Here is a 23,215-nt window from a genome sequence, read left to right as displayed (position 1 = left end):
CCATAGGTCTAGCACAAAAAGTTCAGGTGATCCTCACTTACTCCTTCCTCCTCATATGTATTCCCTATAGGAGTCCACTGAGAGGCCAGTGAAGGGAGAGATGGGACCCAGCTATTGTCAAGGTAGATCTGAGGTAGATCCGTGGTGCATTGTCTGCCCCAACACCAGCCTTTCTTTGACCTGCCCCTGACCCCTGCCAAGGCAGACCAGGGAAGTCTTGTTATCTTTCGGTATTCCCTTCTCCACGTATTCACTCTGCATCCATTCCCCACCCCAACAAGTGTGCGTCAGTCAGAGTTGTTTGCTTTAGCCAGGTAATTATTTGGTTTTTATTTTTTTTAATTTATTGATTTCACAGACAGAGAGGAGAGGATACAATAGACAGACACACAGAAAAACAGACATTGATTTGTTGTTCCACTTATTGATGCATTCATTGGTTGATTCTTATATGTGCACCGACAGGGAATTGAACACACAACCTTGGTGTATCAGGATGATGCTCTAAACAGCTGAGCTACCTGCCCAGGGCCCACATTACTGTTTAAAGTAGGACCTAAAGCTCTCTGCCATCAGAGGTGCAGAACTTCTGGGCTCCCACCAACTGCCCTCTTGTACCAACAGCAAATCATACCTCCCCAGTTTGTTCCCAAACTAAGAAACTTATTCTGTCCCATTTCCACTCCCGAGGCTGCCAGCTTCATAGCTCTCGGGAAGGAGATCTAAGGAAAAGGAGTATTCATCTTCCTAGAAAATATTTTTCCCATTTCCAAAATAAAAATAATCATAGAGCTATTCTCAGTTGAGTAGCATATATCACTTGTTAAATGCTACATCAACATTTAGATTTTCCAAACTTATCCTATTACTTTCAAAAAAAGACCCAGATTAAGAACAGGCAATAAAATTATTAAGAGATGGCCAAATCTGAGACTCTCACCCCAGGGCAAGTTTTATAGACACTTCAGTCCCAGTAGCGAATGCTGTCCCAGTTAAGGACAGGCACAGGGCTCCCTCTTGTGGCCAGAGGTTACATAGACCAATACCTTTACATGGGGCTGACAGTCTATAAACTATAAGAAAACCAAGAAGTGTGCCAAACCCTGTGGTTTAAATGAATAACAGACAGTTGAGACTCTGGAGAAACAGTTTCAAGCATGCCACTACAGGTAGGCTGAAAAATGCACTTTCAAACTCTAAGCCAGAGACTGTAGTTTACAGATGTTCCTTATGCTTTACCTTCTAATTGTCACTAATGATGGTCGCATCTGGACAAACAGTCTCTCTGCACTCCCATGAGCAAGGACTGGGGTTGGCGTATGGAAAGGACTAGAGGCTGACTTTCACAATACCAAGGCCAGCAGCTGAGAGCGAGGATTGTTCTGCCTAGTGTCATCCCAGCAAATCAGGTCTCAGGGTGAATTTGTATAAGGCTGAGTTCTCAGGGGAGAAGAGTGATTTCCAGGGAAGCGGAGACCCCTGTGGGCTTTGCCTCATCTGCCCACCACCTGAGTGGGTGCAGTGGCTAATGAACCAATGGGCATTTCCCAGGTTCCTGCTGGGCCGGTGCAGGACGGAGGTCAGGATCCCCCTGTGAACACAAATGTCGCTGGGCGTGTGGTTATCTCCTGCTCCCAGCAGCAACAGTGTTTTTGGAGGCAGTGGCTTTTGTTTCTCAATTCGACATTGTTGAAACTCTGCCTAGACTTTTAAAAATGAAACAAAAATGTTTCACAGGCAGAAATTCATTATCCAAAATACTAAAATCCTTGGGTTTTTCTTTCCAATAACTTTAAAAGGCAGATTCTCTTACAGTAAATCTTCAGATTTCTAGCCACGTTTTACTCATTTTTTCTGATGAGTTTTTCCCAGGGTCAACCCCAACCCATTATGTGATCCCACCTCCTCTAAGCCCATCCTGGGAGGCTAGATTCTTGAAAAAGCCCTTCGGGCTCTGAACATCATCTTCCTCTCAAGTCTGCCTCAGTCTTTGAGTTGTAAATTGGGGCAAGTGCATGGAGGAAAGCACGCTGGGTCTGATTATGCACCTCCTCCCTTTCTATTGGTGCTTTAGTACCAGTGGTTTGTGATTAAAATGAGCAATGTCAAAGAAGTCACCTTACTCGGCCATAAGAAAGAATGAAATCTTATCATTTGCAACAGCATGGATGGACCTAGAGGGCATTATGCTAAGTGAAGTCAGTCAATCAGAGAAACACAAATACTATGTGATTTCACAGAAATGGGGAGTCTAAAGAACAAAACAAAGAAACGAAATTGAAACAGACTGATACAGAGAACAGGCAGATGGGAGGGGGGCTGGGGGCGGGATTAAGCAGCACAAATCAGCAGTTACAAAACAGTTATGGGGATCTAAAGTACAGCATAGGGAATATAGTCAGCAGTATTGTAGTAAAACTTTGTGTGGGGTCAGAGTGCTGGAAACTGCAGGGAGAGCACTTCATAAAATATATGACTGCCTAACTACTATGCTGTACAGCTGAAACTAAAGCAAAATAGTACTGAACATAAACTGTAACTGAAAAATAAAGTTTAAAAGACAAAAGATGTCACCGTGAGCTAACTAACATGCACTTAGCAATCCACAAAGGAGGAGGACCATGTTGCCCAGGCAACCTGCCTGTGTTTTCCACCCCATTGTGCTACCACCTGCTTCACTCGCTTCCCCTCCCGGAACTATTCACCTAGCGGTGGCCAGCCGGTGGGGGAAATGTGTGGCGAGGGAGGGGACGTCGATGGGATACAAAGGCCTTTGATGGTCGCTTTCCAGGGATATCTTAGGAACAGTAGATAATAACACTCAGGTAAATTTTGTCCTAACAAACAAAAGGATAATCAAATGACTCTTCTACACACATATGTCCTTTCACATGTGTCTACTGACATACTCAAAAATATTACAGATTAGGAGGACACTTAAAAAGAAAAAATATGTATGTGCTCGTGCTATACATGTGTAGCACATAAAGTATACATGGTAAGTACATGTATAGAAGAGTCTCACCAAACTGCTGACGTGGTTCGTTTTGCAGAAGGGCATGCATTCACTACGTGTATGGCATCAATCGGCATATGCAGTGTCCGGGGATAGGAGGGTGGTGGTGGGGAGCAGAAGGCAGACTTTCCCTGTAATATGTATCTTTATATTTTTAATATTAGACAGGAAACATGAACTCCTGTAGTACCTGTGTCCCTAAAAACTGTAAGGTTTTCTTAGACCCCACCGAGGAAATAAACAGCCAATTAGCCATGGAAACAGGCAGATGAGCTTTATTCTGGAAGTTTGTGCTCCCGGGCGACATTTTCCCCACCCAGAGAAGGGGCTAAGAAAAGACCACGCGGGAGAAGGGAAAGGCTGGGAGTTTTATGTGGCTGGACTTCACGCAGGAGCCAAGGATTGGGTCTTGGTGAACAAAGAAGCAACTTAGCATTGGTGGCTCCTGGTCTGATGCCAGTCACCTCTTCTGGGTCAGAGTTCAGTTGCCATATTACTTGTAGTCCAAATGGTGGCCATATTTGTAGTCCAAAATGCTAATTATAACTAGATTCCCACTTGTCCTACCCTTCCCATCCTGACAAAAACCATAAGGGAATACATGCCTTCTGTTGCTTACATCACATCACTCTGAGCTCCAGTTCCATTTCCACCCTGAGCTCACTGGAGCGCCCCTGTTAGCAGGAATGGTGTGCCTGCGACTGGCTTTTTCTCTCTTCCTGTGACCTTATGGAGTCATCTGATTAATCTGGGCTTCATTTTTCTCCTTTGTGAAATTAGAGAGTTGAGCTAGTTGGTGTCCAAAGGCCCTCCCAGCACCAACACTTTACAAGTCTATCACTGGATCCCTTTGAGCTTTGAGACCTGGGAAGTCCTTCTAGGCAAATGGTGGTGTCCCTTTCCAGATCCTCCAGGGTCTTACCTGAAGTTCGTTTCCACTGAAGTAAAGTAACGGCTCAGAGATGGCGATGAACTATACACATCTACAAGCTGAAACAAACAGGAACAAGTAAAACAAACACACACATTACTGCTGGGTTTTACTACATGTCACCTGATAAGGCAAAACCACTCCTGGCCCAAGGGAAGTCCACCTAGCTGGAAACTGACTTATTCAGAGACTCTGGGTCAAAAAGAAGAAAGAAATGGGCCTAGCTCCAACCAAAAGTCAAGTTCACACTCACTTAAAAAAATCTCATAAGGATCACATGACCGGGCTGAGATTTCAACTTCTCTTATGTATTGCACTGACATGTCATGGCCTTAACATCAATGAGGGTGGCCCGCAGCCTGAGCCCACACAGAGCCGAGGACACGGGCAGGAGAGAACACCGCAGTGGCTGGGAAGACAGCAGAAAGGCCACTCAGCTCTTCTCTCCTTTCTCCAGAGCTTCATTGTAAGAAGAAACACCCATTTGAAGCCACAGGTAGGACACTTTCCCCTGGAAAATGGGACCAAGTGGGAATGGTGTATAACCACCAAGACAGTGGAGTTCTTATTTTATGGTAAAATGTGCAGCCTGAGCTAGAGCCCAGTGAGCTGATTACCAGAGTCGGGCACAGAGGCTAGTTAGAAAACAGCTTCCAGAATAAGAGAAGTACCTCCCCTAGGTTATCAGAGGCACCATGCTTAACTCTTGCATCAGGCACATGCACACAGCTGCTGGGATGGCTTTAGCAGAGTAATGGCCCTACTGTAAGAGAACACTGGCAGTGAGGTATGAGGGGGGCTAGGAAACTGTGTTCACGAAAACAAGACAATAAAGCAAATGAGAGGACACAGTATTCCAATACCCACTCCCATTTACCTTCCATATCCAGAAACTTTAGGAAACTGTCCTAACTGAAAGAAAGGGGGACTCTCAACTGACAGTCAAACAGAGATATCTCCAGGTTTCTTATTTTTGTTGGGAAGCTGGGGACCAGAAGTCTCTTTCACTTCACTCCACCTTACTTTTATCATCCGCAAATCATTCTTTAAAAATTTTTACAAGGTTCTTTATAGGCATCTCATATGCACCTGTAAGTACACAGGGAGAGCACAGTGATTCCCACTGACCAGACAGAAAGCAGCTCAAAGGCCCAGGAATCACCGCCAGGCCCTTTACCACTACACAGCGATGATGCACCACCAATACCCATGGGATCCGCTCATGTCTAGCTCTGCTCGAGAGATGCGGGTCTCAGGTGAATAATTAACATCCATGTCACTTTGACATGGAGAGTCTAGAGTGTAACAGGTGGCATGCGTGGCTGCTGATTTGCTTTATTTCTGCTCATCAAATACAAAACCCCTCAATGAAAAAGCAACCCAGAGGAAAGCAGCAAGGGGCTCTTCACTCTGCTACTTGCTCTGGAAGCAGCTGGAAGGAAAGGAGGAAAAGGGAACTGCAGAAAAGATATGAACAAGGGAAAGGGAGAAGAGAAATGGAAATAATCCTCCCAGAGTACAAGCTCTTGTGATCAAAAAATTGATCACTGTGAGGCACTGGGGTACTCAGAATGGACTCGGCGTGACTGAGATGGAATCGCCTCCTCTGGGAGCTTTGGCAGGAACCAAACAGAAATCAAACAGAGGACTCACCCCATTCGACCTATCACTGCACAGAAGAGTGCAGTGGACATCAGGCTAACTTGCTTAGATTTCCTTATCAAAAACTTCTGGGTCTGGCTGTGAACCACCCTGTCTTTGACAGGATGACCAGGACTTCCCCAGCCAACCTTCATGGTCTGGCTGCAGAGCACCCATATTTCACAGAGGGCGTATTCTCCTGAATTTCCCACTCCATAAATCATGCCACATTCACCCATAGGGCCACCCAACCAAGAGCTTGGAATCATGATCCCTCTCGCTCCCACACCCAACTAGCCACTAATTCTATTGAGTGAGAAGACCTCTTAAATCTCACTTGAATCTTTCTTCTTCCCCCGATATTACCCTAGTTCAAGGTTCCCTCATTTGCCCTCTGAACTACTACAATACCTTCTAATTACACTCTACCTCTAGTGCCTTTTCACCATTGAAATAAAATCTTAGTGCTTTCACAAAGAGTAGGAAAGCCTTCAGGATCTGACCCTCCCTTCCGGTTCAGCCTCACCTCTGCAAGTCCCCACCACAGAGCATGTGGAATCCATTGTACACTGCTGAGCAGACTCCCATCCAGAGTATCACTTCCTCCAGGAGGCCTTCCAAGCCTCCATCTCCACCTCAGGGAGTCTAAATGCCCCACCTTTGTGGTTGCAAAACACATACGTTTGCCAAGCAAAACACGTTCTCAACAATAGAATATATCACACCATCTTATACTATCTATTTAATCACTTCCTCTCCTTGGGCTGTGAGCCCCTGCTAACAGCACAGAGTCTATGGCCCTGGCACTTGGCATATTGTCTCGCACATTATAGATCCTCAATGAAACTGTAAATTAAATCAAATGTAAAAGCAGAGTGAAGAAACAGAACACTTCCCTCCCTCCAGGATGCATTTAGCTGGAGACCAGGGCTCTGCTCTCTGGCTTTGCAAAATAGAAAATCCATTTGTAAGTGTCTATTTCCGCCAAAACCCAAGCTTGAAGCTACTTATTCTGTAGCTCTATGCCAACTGTTGTAACAGAGTTCATATTCCCAATGGTAAGAACTCAGTGAATGGTGCATAAGGTCCATTACCCTTTTCTGGAGCAGGTGAGGCAATTCCTCTTCAGTGACACACTCCTCTGGAATCTTTAGTGTGACCAAGAATGTCTTATTTGACGATAACTCAAGTATTTCATTTTCATCTTCATCGATGTAAGTTACTAAAGAGAGTGGAAGATGGAAACAAAAGGTAAACATACCCACAAAATAATAAACTTATTCTACTTTAAAAAGGAACAAAACCAAACCAAGCAAACAAACAAACAAAATGATGGCCACTCATCAAAGACAAAGCCTGGCGAGAGAAAGCAAGTATGAACAGAAATGCTCTCTCCTCTTGGAAAAAACAAATAAAGACAGGGGCTTCCCTCCATCATGATAAAATTTCATTTGTTTCATGCCCTAAGGGGTCTCAGATTCCACTGAATATAGATGGGGGAAGGGCCAGAGGGATGGAGTGGGAAGAATACACATTTTTGTGTTAAACTGGACCTGCAGCTTAGCTCTGCACATAGGCATCAAGTCCGGTGCTGGGGGACAGTCTGGGCAGGAGGGACAAACAATGGAAAATGGGGGACAGGGAGTGGGCGCAATGAACCATCACCCACCAGACAGAGGGGACTTGCATGTGAGCATGTGAGCCTGTGTCTTGAAATCTCCCAGGGAGACTCAGGATGGGCATGAAGTCATTACTCCAGAGCATGTCTCACGGAAGGAACGATGACACACTCTGTCTGCAGAAGGGAAGCCAAACTGCACTGAGAGCCCCATGCTGCAGCACCCTCATTCCTGGGACAATGAGTTCTGTGTGGCTGCTTGGCTGTAGTGACTCAGCTCATTGATTTGCATGCAGTTAGAGCTAAAGGAAAAACACACAGAGTCAGGAGCCAGGGAGTAGAAGCTGGCACTCCTGGTCCTAATTACACACCAAGCTTCCCTTGGCCTCACCAGCTGAGCCCACGCACAGACCACCTCTCTGGCCTGAGAAAGGTGTGGGTGGGCAGACCCAGGTGTTTGAGTGCCCGTAGACTTTCCTGTCCGATTCCAGGCTTCAAACTTGGCAAAGACCATAGTGGAATCAATTCAGTGTTTTCTGTTAGAAGGGCACGTGAAAAGAAGTAAAAATTCTGGCACTTATTCCCCAATGAAGTCTGGAAACAGGAAGGCTGAGGAGCAAGGGAATGCACAGAGGAGTTGGCGGAGCAGGCAGAGACTGCCAGCTTGTAAAGGCCCAGCTGCTCCAGGCTGGCTCGGCCGGCCTCTGGGAACTTGAGTCTCACAGGGGTTCCCACCATTCCCTGAAAAGTGTGGCTCACTGTGCCGCAACTCTGTACAAACAACATGTTACGCTGACATCTCCTTTCCTTTTGAAAGTCTGGAATTTTAGTATGTGCCAGGCACAGGCTTCCTATATGACCCGCCCCTATAAAACCTGGACACTGAGTCTCTCTCTAATGAACTTCCCTAGAGGAAAGATTTCACACATGTTTGGCACAACTAATTGCGAGAGGAATTAAGTGTGTCATACTTAAGTCGGGACTGCACCAGGAGAGGACTCCTGGGAGCCTGTGCCTGATTTCTTCTGGATTTCTCTTAATATCCTTTCACTATGATAAATTGTAGTCATCTCTACTACTCAATGCTCAGTCCCGTAAGCCCTCCCATGATCATTGAATCTAGAGGTGATCTTGGAGATCAAAAAACACACGGAATTATCCCTGCATCCTTATTTGTTGTAAGTCATTACATTATTTTGCCTGACAATAGCAGAAAACTTGCAAAGTATAGGAAATTGTAGCAAAGCAAGATAGTAACAATTTTTTAATTAACCCCCCCATATTTTGTGTTATATAATTGAGGTCTTAATGAAAAGGTTATTTGTATCCTGCTTTGTTGTTTGTCTTCATTCATTTGTTGTTGTTAACATATCAAAAGCCATTCCCCATGTGTTTGAAATTCCTTGAAAAGATTACTTTAATGACTGCATAATGTTCATAACTGGCTTGCTCATTTTTTAAAATCTTTTAGTGTTTTCAGATTTCACTGCTATAAATAATGCTGTAATGGATATCTTTGAGCTCTACATCCACTACATACATTTCCAAAGTAGATATAATTGCCTGGAAAAGGAAAAGAGGAAGCCAGAGCATGGATACCAAATTGACGTAACTGCTGAACTCAGGGCCCCGAGAAGAGATGACAAGTTTGAAAAGAAATCTCCAATAATAGTTTCAATGACATATATATAACTTGTGTTATTGAGTAATGAGTCTGTCCCAAGACATGGCCAAATAGTTGCGTTTGTTAAAATAAACAACAATAACCATGGGTTTACCTAGTCAGCTAATGTTTTAGTGAGACCTCATCTGGGAAGCATTTTCCATGTAGAGAAAATGTGTTTTAAAAAAAAGCTTAAAACATGTAAAATACATTGCAGCCATTGCAGGTACACAAAATCAGCTCTTTGGCTAGAATATAAGAAATGAGGTGGAAGAGGGAGGCCTTAAATGCCAGATGTCTACTGAGGTACTGGAGATTGTACAATGTCTCGCAGGAAGGAGTGGAGGTAAATCTGGTGGTGATGGATGGGATGAAAGGGAACCAGGAGAGAGTGGAGGCAGAGAGGCCCATAGGCGCCAAATTGGGAGAGGTTTTGATTGACAGCAGTAGGAAGCACAAGGAAGGAAGAAAGGGAGTAAGGAAGGAGAGAGAGGGGTGGGGGAGGATGGGAAGAAAAGCCCAGGACAGTGGGACTAGAGCTGACTTCAAAGGTACCAAGACTTAATTTGAATCCCAGCCCAGCTATTTATTAGCCATGTGATCTGAGCAAGTCACTTAAATGAACTCTGAAGCTGTTTCTGCAACAGAAACATCAATACCAACATGGTAAGTGATGATGAACTTGAGAACCAACATGTATAAAGTATGTGGCATGGCGCCATGCAGTAACTGGGTAGTCATGACGAAAGTCGCCAAGAAAACACTACCAAGGAATGATTGATAAAACTTGGTCACTACCTAGATATGGAAGAGGAGAAGAAATAAAAAATGTTCCAAAGTATCAAGCCTAGGTAACAGGAAGAGTGATGGCTACTATATAAAGCATTATGTGCAGACATTCTTACAACACTTGTAGATATCACCTCGTGTAACTCTCACATCAACCCTGTGAGTTAAATATCAATGTTTTCATTTTAAAATAAAGATATTGAGGCTTAGAGAAAAGGGATAAGTTGTTCAGGTAGATTACGCTACTCAGTAGTAGGGCTGAGTACATTTGTAGACTCGGGTTCAGAATCATTTATATTTTACCAGTGTGGAAACTGAGGTCAAGTGGGTTGAAGAATTCATCTGAATTCACACAACTGGATGGTGGCAGGGCTGGGATAAACCTGGTCTCATGATTCACTGTGAAACAACAAAGGGTCAGCTTACTGGGAAAGAGGATACACGTGAATTGTTGTTTCCCATGCATAACAGTGGAGACGGTGATAGTTATTTTCAGGTAAAGATGTCTGGCAAAATGTAAGACTAAAACTCAGGAAAAGTGTGTGGATGCAGACCTAGGCGTCCCCTCCAAAAGGAGATGGCTATTAACGGAGGAGCAAATGAGCTCCTAAAGGGGACAGTGAAAAATACAAAATATAAGACAGCTGCATAGAAGCCTCATGTACCACATGTGAAGGTCAAAGGCAGAAACAGCAGGAGACCCAAATAAAGTCTGAGAGTTCTGAGTACATCACAGTTAAGAGAGCCGAAGGCTGCAAATAGGTCAGGGGAAGGGAAAGGGGCCATTCACCAGGTTTCAGGATCAAGCAATTGCCTGTGACCTTGGGAAGAACAATTTGGGATCAATGGACACAAGTGGTTTAAGAATGCACAGGAGGCAAGATCCAAATGCAGATCTCTCTAGAAGCTTGCCAGTGAAAGAAGAGAAAGAGAAAAAATACCTAAATGAAGTGGCAAGATTCTGATGAAAGACTGCTTTGAAGGAGAGATGGTGCTAGCACATTTGAAGAGGCCCAAGGTAAGAAGAGTCTGAGGATGCTTAGAGAGCAGGATCTGTCTCAAGGTGCACAGGTCAGAATAAGCTGGCAAGAACTCCGTGGACAGCACAGGAGAACTGGTCAGTCTTGGGAAGGTGGTGAAACATGCACCTTGAGGGAAAAAGGAACAGGTGAAAATGGAAAGAAATTTCAAAGTACTGGGCCTACAAAGTTACTATTATGTTCCTGCCCCCACGGACCTTGGTAACTTAGAGCTTGCCAAGTCTGTCTGCCAAGGATTTTTCCATGAGTCACCCAACACCAGGGAGCCTTGCTCCGTGCAACCTGTCTGTTTGCCAAGACCTGCGATATTATAAAATGGAGCTCTTTCTTCCAACTCACAGGCAAAAAAAATCCATTCAATACAGCATCACTTGGAAAGTCCCTGCTTACATCTTGGTACCAGAGTGTCTACTCACGGAGAAGCCTGTGCATTAGAGAACAAAGGGCTCAGACAGACATCCTCAATGCTGTGGGATATCACATGGGGATTCCTAGCATTTAAATCATATTTCTAAGCATCCATTTACTTGTTACAGCTTGATCTTTACAACATTTACAATATTTTGCCCAAACGAAGGAAGGTTTCATTAGTAGGGTGTTACTCAGCATCTCTCTCCTCCCTGGTTGGGGCAAATTAGTTAAGAAAACAGAACCCTTGAGGATGCTTAACTGATTCTCCAAATTAACCAGAAAGGAGATGATTTAGAGAGAGGAAGCCTTTTCCCCTTTTAGTCTTCACACGGAGGAATTGATCATTCCTTAGGGAGAAGGCAAGAATCCATTACTAACCTTCTCCCTCAAGACCTGTGAATTCAATAGGATTTCCTGGGCCCTGCTAATGAAATTCTCCATTTAAAATGATTTCATTGTCTACTGGGAGCCTGTGAGTGTGCTAGGTTCTCCTTCACAGTGTGTACAGCCTGGCTCAGCACCTTAAACTGAGCCATAACCCTGAATTTGCCATTACTTCAATGGCATGCCACCAGCAGGGTGGCAGGAGGGCCCACCCCATGTGCAGACAGTAAGGGGTGCACAATTTGCAGAGGTAATAATAATAAAACCAACCACAGGTTTCTCTGCCTGCACTCTTAACAATGTCAGTGACAAGACACACCTCCCCACTGGGCACCTCACCCTGGGTACTCCATTGTCTCTTCCCTGGCTAATTACCCGTTGCATTCTGGGATGCATGTACTGAGTCCTCTTCTGGGTCCATTCCAGCTCCAAAGCTACTAACTCCTCTGCAACCGAACCCTCAGTCTGAGAACTACAGAGCCCTGAGACATGAGATTGAGGAGTAGAGAGGAAGGGAAGGAAGAGGCGAATGGCAAATGTACTCTTGGGGAAACAAACTTCTCAGTGAACCCAGATGGCCCCAGGTACAGCCCTTGGCACTCCCAGCAATGCCCTTTTCCCACAGGGCAGCATTTTCTACACAGTGCCCAGAAGTTCCACAAATATTTGATTCCCATCAGTGGGCTTGGTAACTAGGCAACAGCTGATTATCACAGACTGACATCCCAGAAGCACCTACAGAGCTGCTCTGGGTGAAGCTGAGACTGTAACAGAGGGCAGTTCTGCTGCTGCCCCATTTGTACCTGCTGCACCCTGCCCCGCCCCCATCATGACTCTCCCACAGGCCCAAACCCCTGAGGGCTGAGGTGCCAAGTAAAATAAAAGTATTTCCCTGATTAAAAAAAAATAAAAGTTTGGGGGTTTTCCTTTTCCTTTCCTTCCACTATCTCCTTCAAGGCTAAACTCGAGCTAGTTGTCCGCCAGCCTAGCAACATTTTCCCCATTGCCCTTGGCAATGCTGATGTGCAAAAACAGTTGAAGCATATGATATTCTCATTAAACAAGAAGCCAAAGAAAAAGAAGAAATAGATGCAAAAGCAGAAGAAGAGTTCAACAATGAGAAAGGCCATCCTGTGAAAACCCAGAGACTGAAGATTATGGAATACCATGAGTAGAGAGAAAAGCAGACAGAGCAGCAGAAAAAAAATTCCTTTGCCCAACCTGATGAATCAAGCAAGACTCAAAATCCCCAGAGTGAGAGATGACCTTGTTATATACCCACTAAATGAAGCAAATCAGAGACTTGGCAAAGTGGTAAAAGATACAACCAGGCACCAAGTGCTGCTGAATGGACTGGTCCTCCAGGGTATGTGCCAGTTATTGGAGTCCCAGGTGATTGTTTGTTGCTGGAGACAGGAGCAATCCTGGAAACAGGATTTTCTGCTGATAAAGGCTGCAGTGCAAAGAGCTATCCCTATGTACAAAACAGCCACCAAAAATATGTTGATGTCCAAACTGATCAGGAGGCCTACCTGCCTGAGAAGATAGCTGGTAGAGTTGAGATCTATAATGAAAATTGTAAAATAAAGGTTTCCAACACCCCAGAAAGCCAGCTAGATCTCATAGCTCAGCAGACGATGCCAGACGTACAGGGAACCTTGTTTGGTGTAAATGCCAAGAAGTTGTTGGACTAAGCCTTTAGGAGGTAGAGTTTATGTACTGCTATTATGTGGAAGTTTCTGATATCTGAAGAAACAAGATTATCTATAAAGCATCCTCTTTGCTGTTGTAATATTCTGCATTTATCAGTGGATATCCTTCTGCACTAATGCCTTTAGCCTAATTGTTAACAATGGGAGAAAGTTTCATCCTACATGATCAGGAAACCTAACTCTAGCTAATCTAGAAGTAACACAATTTATAGTTGGTTCTGGATCATGAAGGTGAAATTAGGTGGTGATTGCATGGACTTCTGCTCCTCCTCTGCTTCCAGTTATCTAGTCTAGAGGCTATGCGTACGGTGTTCTCTGCCATTGAGTCTGCTCTTTAGGCTGAACATACATGCGGGGCATGTGTTCCTTCCAGCAGCAGTAGCTCCACTGTTACCTGTTTGGGCCTAGAAAGGCTTCTCATCTATAAATGTGATATAAAATCCTAGCCATAACGCTTTATTTATAAAAACAAAAGACTTATGTGAAAAATAGTAAAATAAAATAAAAATAAATTTGTTTAAAAAGTAAAAGTTTTAAAATTTCTCTTACAGCATTAACTTTTTAGTAAGACAATTTTCTAACCAACAGAAAATGATGTTTGCACTACAAGTCTTAAAAAGTTCTTCCCTGAGTATCTCCTTGTGGACTTCGGTGTTCCCTGAGAAGTTGTTGAGGGAAATGGAATGCCATCCTCGGCAGATTGCCCTTTGCAAGTTGAAGGGGCAGGATAACCTTTGATAATGGAGGACAGCTCTTGAGTCTAGTGCTTCAGAATCCTGAATATTAAAGCACCTAGATCTGTTGCATCATCTTTTGTCATAGGGCCCAGATGCCAACAGGCAAATTCATCAACTTTTAGGTTGGCACCCACCAGGCTGTGATAGAACGAGACTGTGTGACTCAGCTACAGTTTCCACATCCATATGTGGGAGTTGAAGGGAAGAGGGAGTATCAATGCTCACACAAAAACTACAGTCCTCAGCATGATGGGGAGGTTTAGCAACTCTTATTAACTTCTCCCCACCTCAAAACCAGCCCATGGCCTCAAAGAATCACCCATCCCACCTCAACAGCATCCTAAGGAAGTAAACACAGAGCCTGCCAGAGAAACTCATATGCTGCCAGCGTGAGGTTGGCGCATGTTATCAGTGCTTTCCTGTTCCTTCGGGGGGCGTAACACTTAAAGAGAGCAGTTGAAGGGGTCGGGAGGGGGAGAGGGCATAGGAGGTGCATAGCAAATGCAGTTCCTGAGGAAAATTCCCAGGGCCCCCTCTGGAGAGACTCAGGAGCTCCCCTTCTTGCTCTCATTGTATGCCTGGGTTATCTGTGGAGTCTGACTCAACCCCAATCGTGTCAGGACTTACCCTCAAGAGCACCCCAGCTTCAGAAGAGCCCCGCATAATCACTCCCACATACACACAAAAGCAGTTTTCTTCCTTCCCGTTTTGAAATTGAAATGATTGCCCACTGGAGGGTGCTATTTTTATGCATCATAAAAACCTTAATATTGATAATCATAAAAAATTGATAACAACCTAAAAGGCTTTACAATGATGGGGAAGACTACTGCATGAGGTCATTGAACAATGAAGCTTTTAGACTTATTTAGGTGATCATTTCACTGTATACAAATACTGAATCATATCACACACCTGAAACTAATAGAGTGTTACATCTCACTAATACTTCAATTTTAAAAAAAGTTTTTAAAGATGCTGACAAATAATTTTTAACAAATTTGCAAAATGATCTTAAAATAACTAAAATCTTATTAAATAAGTAGGTCACAAGACTACAAAATAATATGACCCTAAATTATTTTTAAAATGCAAGTGACAAAAAGAAAATATAACAGAACATTAATAATATGAATGAGATTTATGAGTAAGAACATGAAGTTCTTATATTCATAGTAACTAATTTTAAAATGAGATAATGTTTGTAAAATATATAGTTAGAATCATATTAAGTTTTTGTTTTGTATATATATACAACATAAATATAAAGTTATTTCCAAAATAAGTTCAAATAATGACAACTTACATATACACAATTATACAAAGTTTTTAAAACATTCAAGTATATTATTCATTATTGAATAACAACAATTATTAATTCATTACTGAAAGTACAACAATTACTTTCACCAAATAAACTATAAGGAAAAAGTCAAACAAGAAGGTTTAGAGATATAAAAAATATAAATTAGTGTTTAAATAAGTTTAAAATTTAAGAAATCTTCAGGATCCAATGGGCAGAGTTTAAAGTAAAACAGTGGTGTTCCTACTACTTCAGGGGCTTAAAAAGTGAACAACAAACAAGAATCATATATCCCTCTCACCCACACAACATATTCCAAACCAGTTTTAAACTCAAATTATAAATAATGAAATAGCAATGAGTACATATACCACTTTGGCATAAGTCATAAACATTATACAAGTTGTCTTAAAATTCATCGGCTTAGACCTAAGTCCTCTTACCTTTCATAAGACACAAGCTTATGATGATCATTATAATGAGACCTACGAAAATGGAGAGGATAGCCATCCACAGTTTACACTTTCCGAACAATTTCCTATTGCAGGAGCTCCAAGGGCTTTTCTGCTTAGCCTGAAAAGCAGAGGGAGACTGTGAGGTGATCATTTGATTTCAACAAGCATGTTTGAGTACTTAGTATGGACAGTGATACAGGAGTGAAGGCAGCAGACCCTGACCTCAAGGGACTACATTCTACTGAATCACATTTACAAATAGAAAGGAACTTCACAAAAGTTAGCACGAAAATGGCCTAGGGGCTCAGAGGTGCAGGTGGGGTGGGGTGGGGGTGGAGAAGCAGGATTTTGAAGGATAGGGAGAGGAAAGTATTCCAAACCCAGGAAAGAGCATCCTTGGTGTTGATTCATGATGTAAATGGCCAAGAGATTCATAGGGTTGATTTTCGGGTTTTTGAGTTTCAGGAGCAAGTCATGAGAGTGAAGATTAGAAAGAGTGAAAAGTTGGTGCACATTTGAGAGGATTTTGAATGTTGCCATAACAGTTTGAACCTAACTGGTGTGTACTGGGAACCTGACGAAAGTTCTGAAACACAAAATCTGGATTAAAGATTCAAAGAAAAAGCCCTGGCTGGCGTAGCTCAGTGGATTGAGCGCGGGCTGGGAACCAAAGTGTCCCAGGTTCGATTCCCAGCCAGGGTACATGCCTGGGTTGCAGGCCATAACCCCCAGCAGCCGCACATTGATGTTTCTCTCTCTCTCTCTCTCTCTCTCTCTCTCTCTCTCTCTCTCTCTCTCTATCTCTCTATCTCTATCTCCCTCCCTTCCCTCTCTAAAAATAAATAAATAAAATCTTTAAAAAAAAAAGAGTCAAAGAAAGGTGATGAGTAGTTTAGAGTGACTTAGCTTCAAGAAAAAGCTAAGAAGCTCCTGTGGTGACCCCAACTCTATGAAATAAGGGCCTGGGCAGGGAAGGGAAAGACAGGAGAGACACCAGGAAATAAGCTGTAATGGACCTAGTGATTCACAGTGTGGTGTCAAATAAAATAATTACAGCCAACACCATTTCACTTCATCCTAACAGCCCTGCAAGGGAGGCTTTAGCCCATTTCAAAGACGCAATTCAGAGACAATGACCAGGACTAACCCCTGCTGTGTGTCACTGCGAAGCTGGGGAGCTTTCTGCCTCATCCGCAACCTCTCTGTGTCACTGTGCAGAGCTCCAGGCTGCGAACAAGCCTGGCTGCCATGGGCTGCCCCCACTCCCAGCATGTCCACCTGCTCCTAGAGGTCCCCTGGCCCTTCTCCTATTTCCCACTGGGCCATTAGGTAATTTCCACATGGGCACCATGGGAAATAATGGGAAATGAAGCGGGGAAAGTGTGTTTCTGTATCAGAATTCCAACCCCATTTATACCACTTAAAGTCAAAGTGACCATCAGCAAGCTCCTAAAACTCCCAGCCCCAGTGCCCTCAACTGTAAACATAAATAATAAATGTAGTTCACGGGGATGTTGTAAAAACTAGAGATCACACATATGAGGCACTTGCTAAACAAATATCAGGACCTCAACAAATGGGCACAATCATTACTGAGTGTTCACCTGCCCCACAAAGCAGGTGCAGGCACTGCCAGATGCTCGCTCTCAAATTAACCGACAGCTTTCTCAGTTTCTCTCCCATCATGATTCTGGTGGTTGCCATCAGAAAACAAAACTGTTTGCCCTGCTGGAACTGTTTGTGCAGTTGAGACATTCTTGATGAGAGGTTCCCAAGCCTGGCTGCACTCAGAAGCACCTGAGGAGCAATTTAAACTCCAGAGACTAGGGTCCTACCTGAACCTAGGGGGCTAGATCAGAGGGAGGCGGGGGCAGGCCCCAGTTTATAATTTTAAACTTCCCACAGTAAATCGATTGCTTTTACCAGGGTTGAGACCTCTGGCCTGAGGCCTTCTCACTCTTCAGGGACTAGGTTAAATTTGTCCTTTTGTGGCAACCTCCCCACCATGGCACCCATGGAGAGATGTCCCAACATGAGCGCTGTCCACACAACTCATCTGCTGCTTCCTTGTCTGGTGTCATGTTCAAATACAGATAATGGCCTTGTCTCCTTAGGTAAAGCGAAACCACAGTGAGGGGAGGGTGGTTCTTAAACTTACCCATTCTTACACCCCACTCTTGTGCCCCATACAGATAATAGGCACTTAATAAATTGTTGCTCAGTTACAGAGGGCTCCAACAATTTTAAGAATGTACTCTAAGAAACTCCAGAGTAGAGGTAGGTCACACTTTGGAGCACCTGAGTGCACTCTGTGCCAACTCTTTGGATTGGGTGTGAGGGAGCAATAGATGCCCTGGGACCATCTGGACAGAGGAAAACCCTCATGAGCTGTTTCTGGGGTCCAGAGACAGAGCCACATCTCATCTTCACCCAAAGACAAAGACAGACAACTGGTCCAAAGTCACCAAAGGCAGGGCTCAACAAGGCACATGGGAAAAAAGCCACAGGACAAGGACCCTTGAACTTTTCAGGGGACAGCAATATATCTTCCTATTTACAGAGTTCCCAAGACATGCGTCATAGTTCTGATATAAGAGGCAGCCAGGATCATAAAGACTAGTACAAAATGTTCCCAAGTCTCAAAGGAGTCATAGAACAAGCATCAATATACTTCTTCAGTGTCTTGTGCCTTCACTTACGCTGTCCCTTAGAGGTGATAAATCTAGGACCCCAGTGGTTTGAAACCACTTCCTGGAGAAGTCAGCTCAGAATTTCACAGCCCTCATCTGTAGGGAATGCCTCTTCCTGTCCAGCCCTAAGCTTCCACCCTACAGCCTGGCCCCCTACCCTGTCCGTCACCAACCCTAAGGCAGATAGATACACACCACTGTCCCTTGCATGATTAATCTTTACAGAATTTAAGTAGCTATAAAACAGTCTGTCAGCCATTCCCAACCTGACACTAGAGTCCAGTATTTCTCAGCTGTCTGAACATTAGAATCATCCCAGGAATTAGTATTTTTTGGAAGTGCCCCCAGGAGAGTCCACTGTGCCTGAGGGTGGAGAGTCTCTGATGCAGTAGGTGTGCACTACCTGTGCTATCCGAGTCTCCCCTCCAAACTGGATCATGAAGACGCACTGCCTCCTTCACTGGCTGCTTCACCCTCTTTTGCCCAAATTTTAGGTCATGATGAGAAGCCACAGGCAGGTAGGTTCTTCTGGAAGGTGCCTTGGAGTTTTTTGCAAACTGCATCTTACACTCCATGAGTGCACTAAGTGACTCGAGAATTTGTGTGGCTTTCCTCTGAATGTCCCCCAGACATTCGCATCCCTCTAGAGATACGAGTGCAAACACAGGACAAAGGTCCTTCAACGACGGCAGGACTGCCTATCTCTTAGACACAAGAAGCTTTTCTTCTCTTTGGCTGAACCAGGGACAGATATTACATGGATCTAGGACAATTTTCTTAGCACGTAGGAAAATCTGTACTTTGAAATCTCCCTTGCAGGACTGAACCCACTTGTTGATCCAAGCACAAAAGCCAGTTGATTCTTGTCCTAAATTCTGAACAACTCATTGAATCTGAATCCTGTGCTTGTGCTACCCAGCATTTAAGAAGTCTACATTAATTGACTTTTCAATTTAAAATACACTTCAACTTACTCCATAGAACCGAAGAGAAAGATTAACACATTAGATAAAGTTTTTTTCTCTTTTTTCCCCTTTTAAAAAGTTTTTCCCATTCAAGCATTTCTAGAATGCCCTTCAAGAGCTCATGAATCCTTCACCTTCATGCCATTCTGTCACTCAACACAAGTTTCCTATTCAGTGACCTACAAAGAAATTCACAAGGAACTCTAGGATATTTGCATATACCTGAGTCAGGAGGAAGTAATTAGAACATGCAAGAGCAATCTATACTAAGCAGGTACTAAACAATTGTAAAATGCTGATGCCCTACATGTGTTTAGCATTTTCTCCTACCCCACTGTTTTCATCAAGACATAGCCAGGCCTCACGGAGACTAACCACAGTACATTCCACCATGGGACAGCTGGGAAAATACAGACCTTAATGCCTTGCCCCAGGACACATCTTTTAGTGGTGAAGCTGTCACCAGGATCTCTGGCTTCGGTCCCAAACCATGAAGTGTTTAGGGTGTCTTGGGTCTATCTAACATGAGGCAGCATTCCCAGTTAGCATTCCTACACACTCCCTTGGAGGACTGATAGAGCAAGCCCACAGTTGTGGCCATTTGCACAAGGATTAGAGCATCTTCCTCCAACTTTCATTCTTCTGTAGTGTTCATCTGTCATTCGAATACAAGGAACCAAATTACTCTCCAGGTTACCTGTAGGTCTACAAAAGCAGACTTCACAATATTTCCAGGAATCAATGTGAAAGCAAAATCAATGCTTTCACCGTTGGAATTTCCTGCTTATTCTGGAAAAGGACAGTTGAGCAGCCAAAGGGTGGGAGAGGAGGAGTGGAGTAGAAGTATCAGGATGGAACCATGTATATGGGGAGTTCCATGTACCCAGTAAAACTCAAGCCAGCCTTAGAGGTTCATCACAAGCTACAAGGCTGCGTATTCAAAGTCTCTGCTGTTTTACAAGCATTTGATGAGAATGAGTAATGCTCCCGTCACTGCTACAGCTTAGAGAAAGGAGTTCCGCCAAAACATTACCAAAGACTTCCTTAGAGATTGAGTTGAGGTTGAAGCAAATGAGGCGCAGCCTGGTTCTTTGGGACTAAAACTTTTAAATTATTTCCCTTCAGCTGAGCAGGATACTTTCATAGCGTCCCCCCAACCCTTCTTGTTCTTGCTGCTGTTTCCCCTCTCGCCATCCCTCTTTTGGTGTGAAATCAAGTGGCCACACTGGTTAAAGACAGCAAGTGGGTGTTCAGCAGGTGTGCGCCAGGCTGGCGGTGGTGGACGGTGGGTGAGAGGAGCCCGGTGGGAGGGAGCGGCAAGGTAGTAAAAAGGGAAGCAAACAAATCCTGAAGACAAGGAGAAGATGCCGTCTATCATTCTAGTTCTATTTGACTAAAAAGAAAAACCTAAATTAAAAGATACAGGACTTTTTTAAAATCACCTCTTTCTCTAGGGATTCTCTCTCGGAAGAGAGGAGCCACGCACCTCCTCGGTAGGATTCTTCCAAGTTCCACGGGCGGAGAGCTGAGAGGGGCCTGGGGCAGGCTCAGGCTGGAGGCGTTCCGGTGTCGCTCCGCTGAGAACTTTGGAGCGCGCACCACCCGTACTTAGTGTCGGTGGCGCTGAGAGAACAGGCTGCAAACCCGACACTGCGAGTGCCAGGCTCGGGTCCTGGCAGGGAGCCCGGATCCGGGTGCGCTCGGGCGACCCAGCCCGCGCCCAGAGACCTTACCTGGGCTGGACTTGGCTCCTCAGCCGGGAAAGGGATGATCTGGACGGCTCCATTGAGAGGCGTCCGCTCGTCGGGCTGCCTCTGGACTTCCGAGAGCTCCAGCTCGTCTCCGGGCGAGGGGACCCTGGCTCCTTCCATGGACTGCAGAGCACGACCACACAGGCTGCGGGGAGACTGGCAGCACATACCCGAGGGTTCGAAGTCCAAAGCTGGCCTCCCGGGTGGTTCACTCTCCGCCCCGGGCGGGTGGGACAGGGGGCAGGACGGGGCTGCGGGCGGGGCCGCGAGCACCAGAGCAGAGGAGAGGAGGGCTGTTTTTCTGGTTTGTTCAGGGAGCAGCCTGCACTGCGGTTCCCGGAGCTTGCTGATAGGAAGCCGAAGCTGAGCCGACGGGCTGGCTGGCTGGAGGGCTGAGACACGGATGGCCTGGCAGCGCCGTGCCGCCGAAGAAAGTTGGCATTCCACCGCCAGGAGCTGTCAGTTTCTGGGACGTGACCCAGCTTTCACTGCCTAGCAAAAGTTCGTTCCTTTAATCAACAAATAACTATGAAGCAGCTTTTGCTGCCGGCATCGTGCGAGGTCCTGAGCATTTGAATATGAATAGTAATGCACAAGAACACACTCCTGCCTTTTTTAAGTCCAGGGGCAGGCAAAGACCGTGTCCGTGGTGGAGGGGACAGCTGGCCCTGGAGCCAGACCGCCCAAGTGACTTCCCTCTCACAGGGCTCCTCACTGTGAGACCTTGGGCGTCTGTGTCCTGCTCTGGAAAGTTGGCATGTTAGTACCCACCTAATGGAGTTGTTGCCAGGGTTCAAGGAGTAGATGGATGTCAGTGAAACAGTCAGAACAATGACTGACACATAGTGAATATTCATAAATACTGCCTATTATTTTCTACATTTGGAAACAGGAATAACAGACAGCCCCACAACCACATACATGCCCCTACACACCTTGGGGAGAAAGTATACACACCCACACACAATCCATAGTTCACAACTTCTGGTTTCAGGACCCTGGAATTATGTTTGCTGAGCTGGGCATGTACTGATTCTGTCCAGCTCCAGTTGAGAGCAGGCTTGCCTCCCTGCTTCCCACCCCTGCCCCCAACACACACATTGAGAGCAGCTTGAGGTGTGGACAGGACGCATATAAACAAGCTCCACTTCAGAAGATGTTGACCTGTGTCCATAAAGTCTGGCACCTCACTGCCTGGATATTAGGTCTCTAGCTGTCTAGTACCTGCTTCCAGGTCATCTGGACTTTAGACTCACTCCATCTGCCTGCTGGATAGGGCCCTGCTGATTGCAGTCACTCAGCTGCTGGCCTGCCCTGACTTCTGCTTTCTCTGCTTTTCTATATTAGAGGCAGATCCTGTAAGAATTGACTACATTCTTAGCTGGGAATTTTTTTTATGAAGGAACAGGGTTAAAGAAACCAAGAAGGAGTGTTGAGGCATCTAAGGAGTAGCACCAGCAGAAAGCCATCATCACCCTGAGGCCTACTGGACCACTGAGGAGACCCTCCTGATAGAATCTGTAATCACAAAAGTTGCCACCACTGTCAGAACTGCAGCCAAGCAGAGAGGAATGAATATTCTCACCTCTCTCCTGAACTGCCAGTCTGCTGCCTGAGACTCCTATTAGAAACTGGTGATTTAGACTGGGTTCTAGCCTCCTGGGATTCAGAGCACAGAATGAATCTGGGGTGCAAAAAAAGAAGACCCTGAATGTATACCTTTCCCTGCAATGACTGACATATAGTCTCTCCTCCCAGACATTCAGTAGTCAGTAGACCCCTCTGGTCTGACTGGATTCCTCCTCCTGGCAGGCCCTTTCCCAGCCTATTTTATTGCCACCCCCACTTCTTTGTATGTGATGTTCACTCTGCTAGAAATGTTTGTCCTCCCACTCCAACCCACTTTCTGCGTGGACAGCACCCATTTACCTTTGAATCCTAGCTGAAACACGGTTTTTCTACTAAGCCTTCTCTGACTCCCCTCCTCCACCAAAAGTTATCCATACTCTTCTCTGCTACCAATACCTATTGTACTTGTGCTTAATATGCCACATATTTAGTCCAATTTAATTTAACAAGTGGTACTGCATGCTTGCTATGTGTCAAGCA

At 44.9% G+C, this 23,215-nt stretch overlaps 1 protein-coding gene and 1 pseudogene across 2 annotated transcripts in view; one reads left to right on the top strand and one right to left on the bottom strand.

Moving 5' to 3' along the window:
* C2H3orf52 (chromosome 2 C3orf52 homolog) overlaps nucleotides 1-21,566 on the bottom strand; it is a 28,153-nt gene extending 6,587 nt beyond the window's left edge. The window contains exons 1-4 of one of the 2 annotated variants that reach the window (XM_028505056.2): nucleotides 21,089-21,566; nucleotides 15,689-15,818; nucleotides 6,683-6,810; nucleotides 3,939-4,006 (exon numbers count right to left, since the gene is read on the bottom strand). In XM_028505056.2, coding sequence (XP_028360857.2) covers nucleotides 3,939-4,006; nucleotides 6,683-6,810; nucleotides 15,689-15,818; nucleotides 21,089-21,274 — 512 coding nt within the window. In that variant the 5' untranslated portion in view covers nucleotides 21,275-21,566. The remainder of the gene's footprint in view (nucleotides 1-3,938; nucleotides 4,007-6,682; nucleotides 6,811-15,688; nucleotides 15,819-21,088) is intronic. The other variant, XM_036018083.1, reaches the window with a different exon arrangement.
* Nucleotides 9,193-13,706, top strand: LOC114490681 (annotated as a pseudogene).
* Nucleotides 21,567-23,215: the final 1,649 nt, after the last annotated feature.

The sequence above is a fragment of the Phyllostomus discolor genome, chromosome 2, assembly GCF_004126475.2.
Source record: "Phyllostomus discolor isolate MPI-MPIP mPhyDis1 chromosome 2, mPhyDis1.pri.v3, whole genome shotgun sequence".
Lineage (NCBI taxonomy): Eukaryota > Metazoa > Chordata > Mammalia > Chiroptera > Phyllostomidae > Phyllostomus > Phyllostomus discolor.
This window is presented reverse-complemented; position numbering and strand designations above follow the sequence as displayed.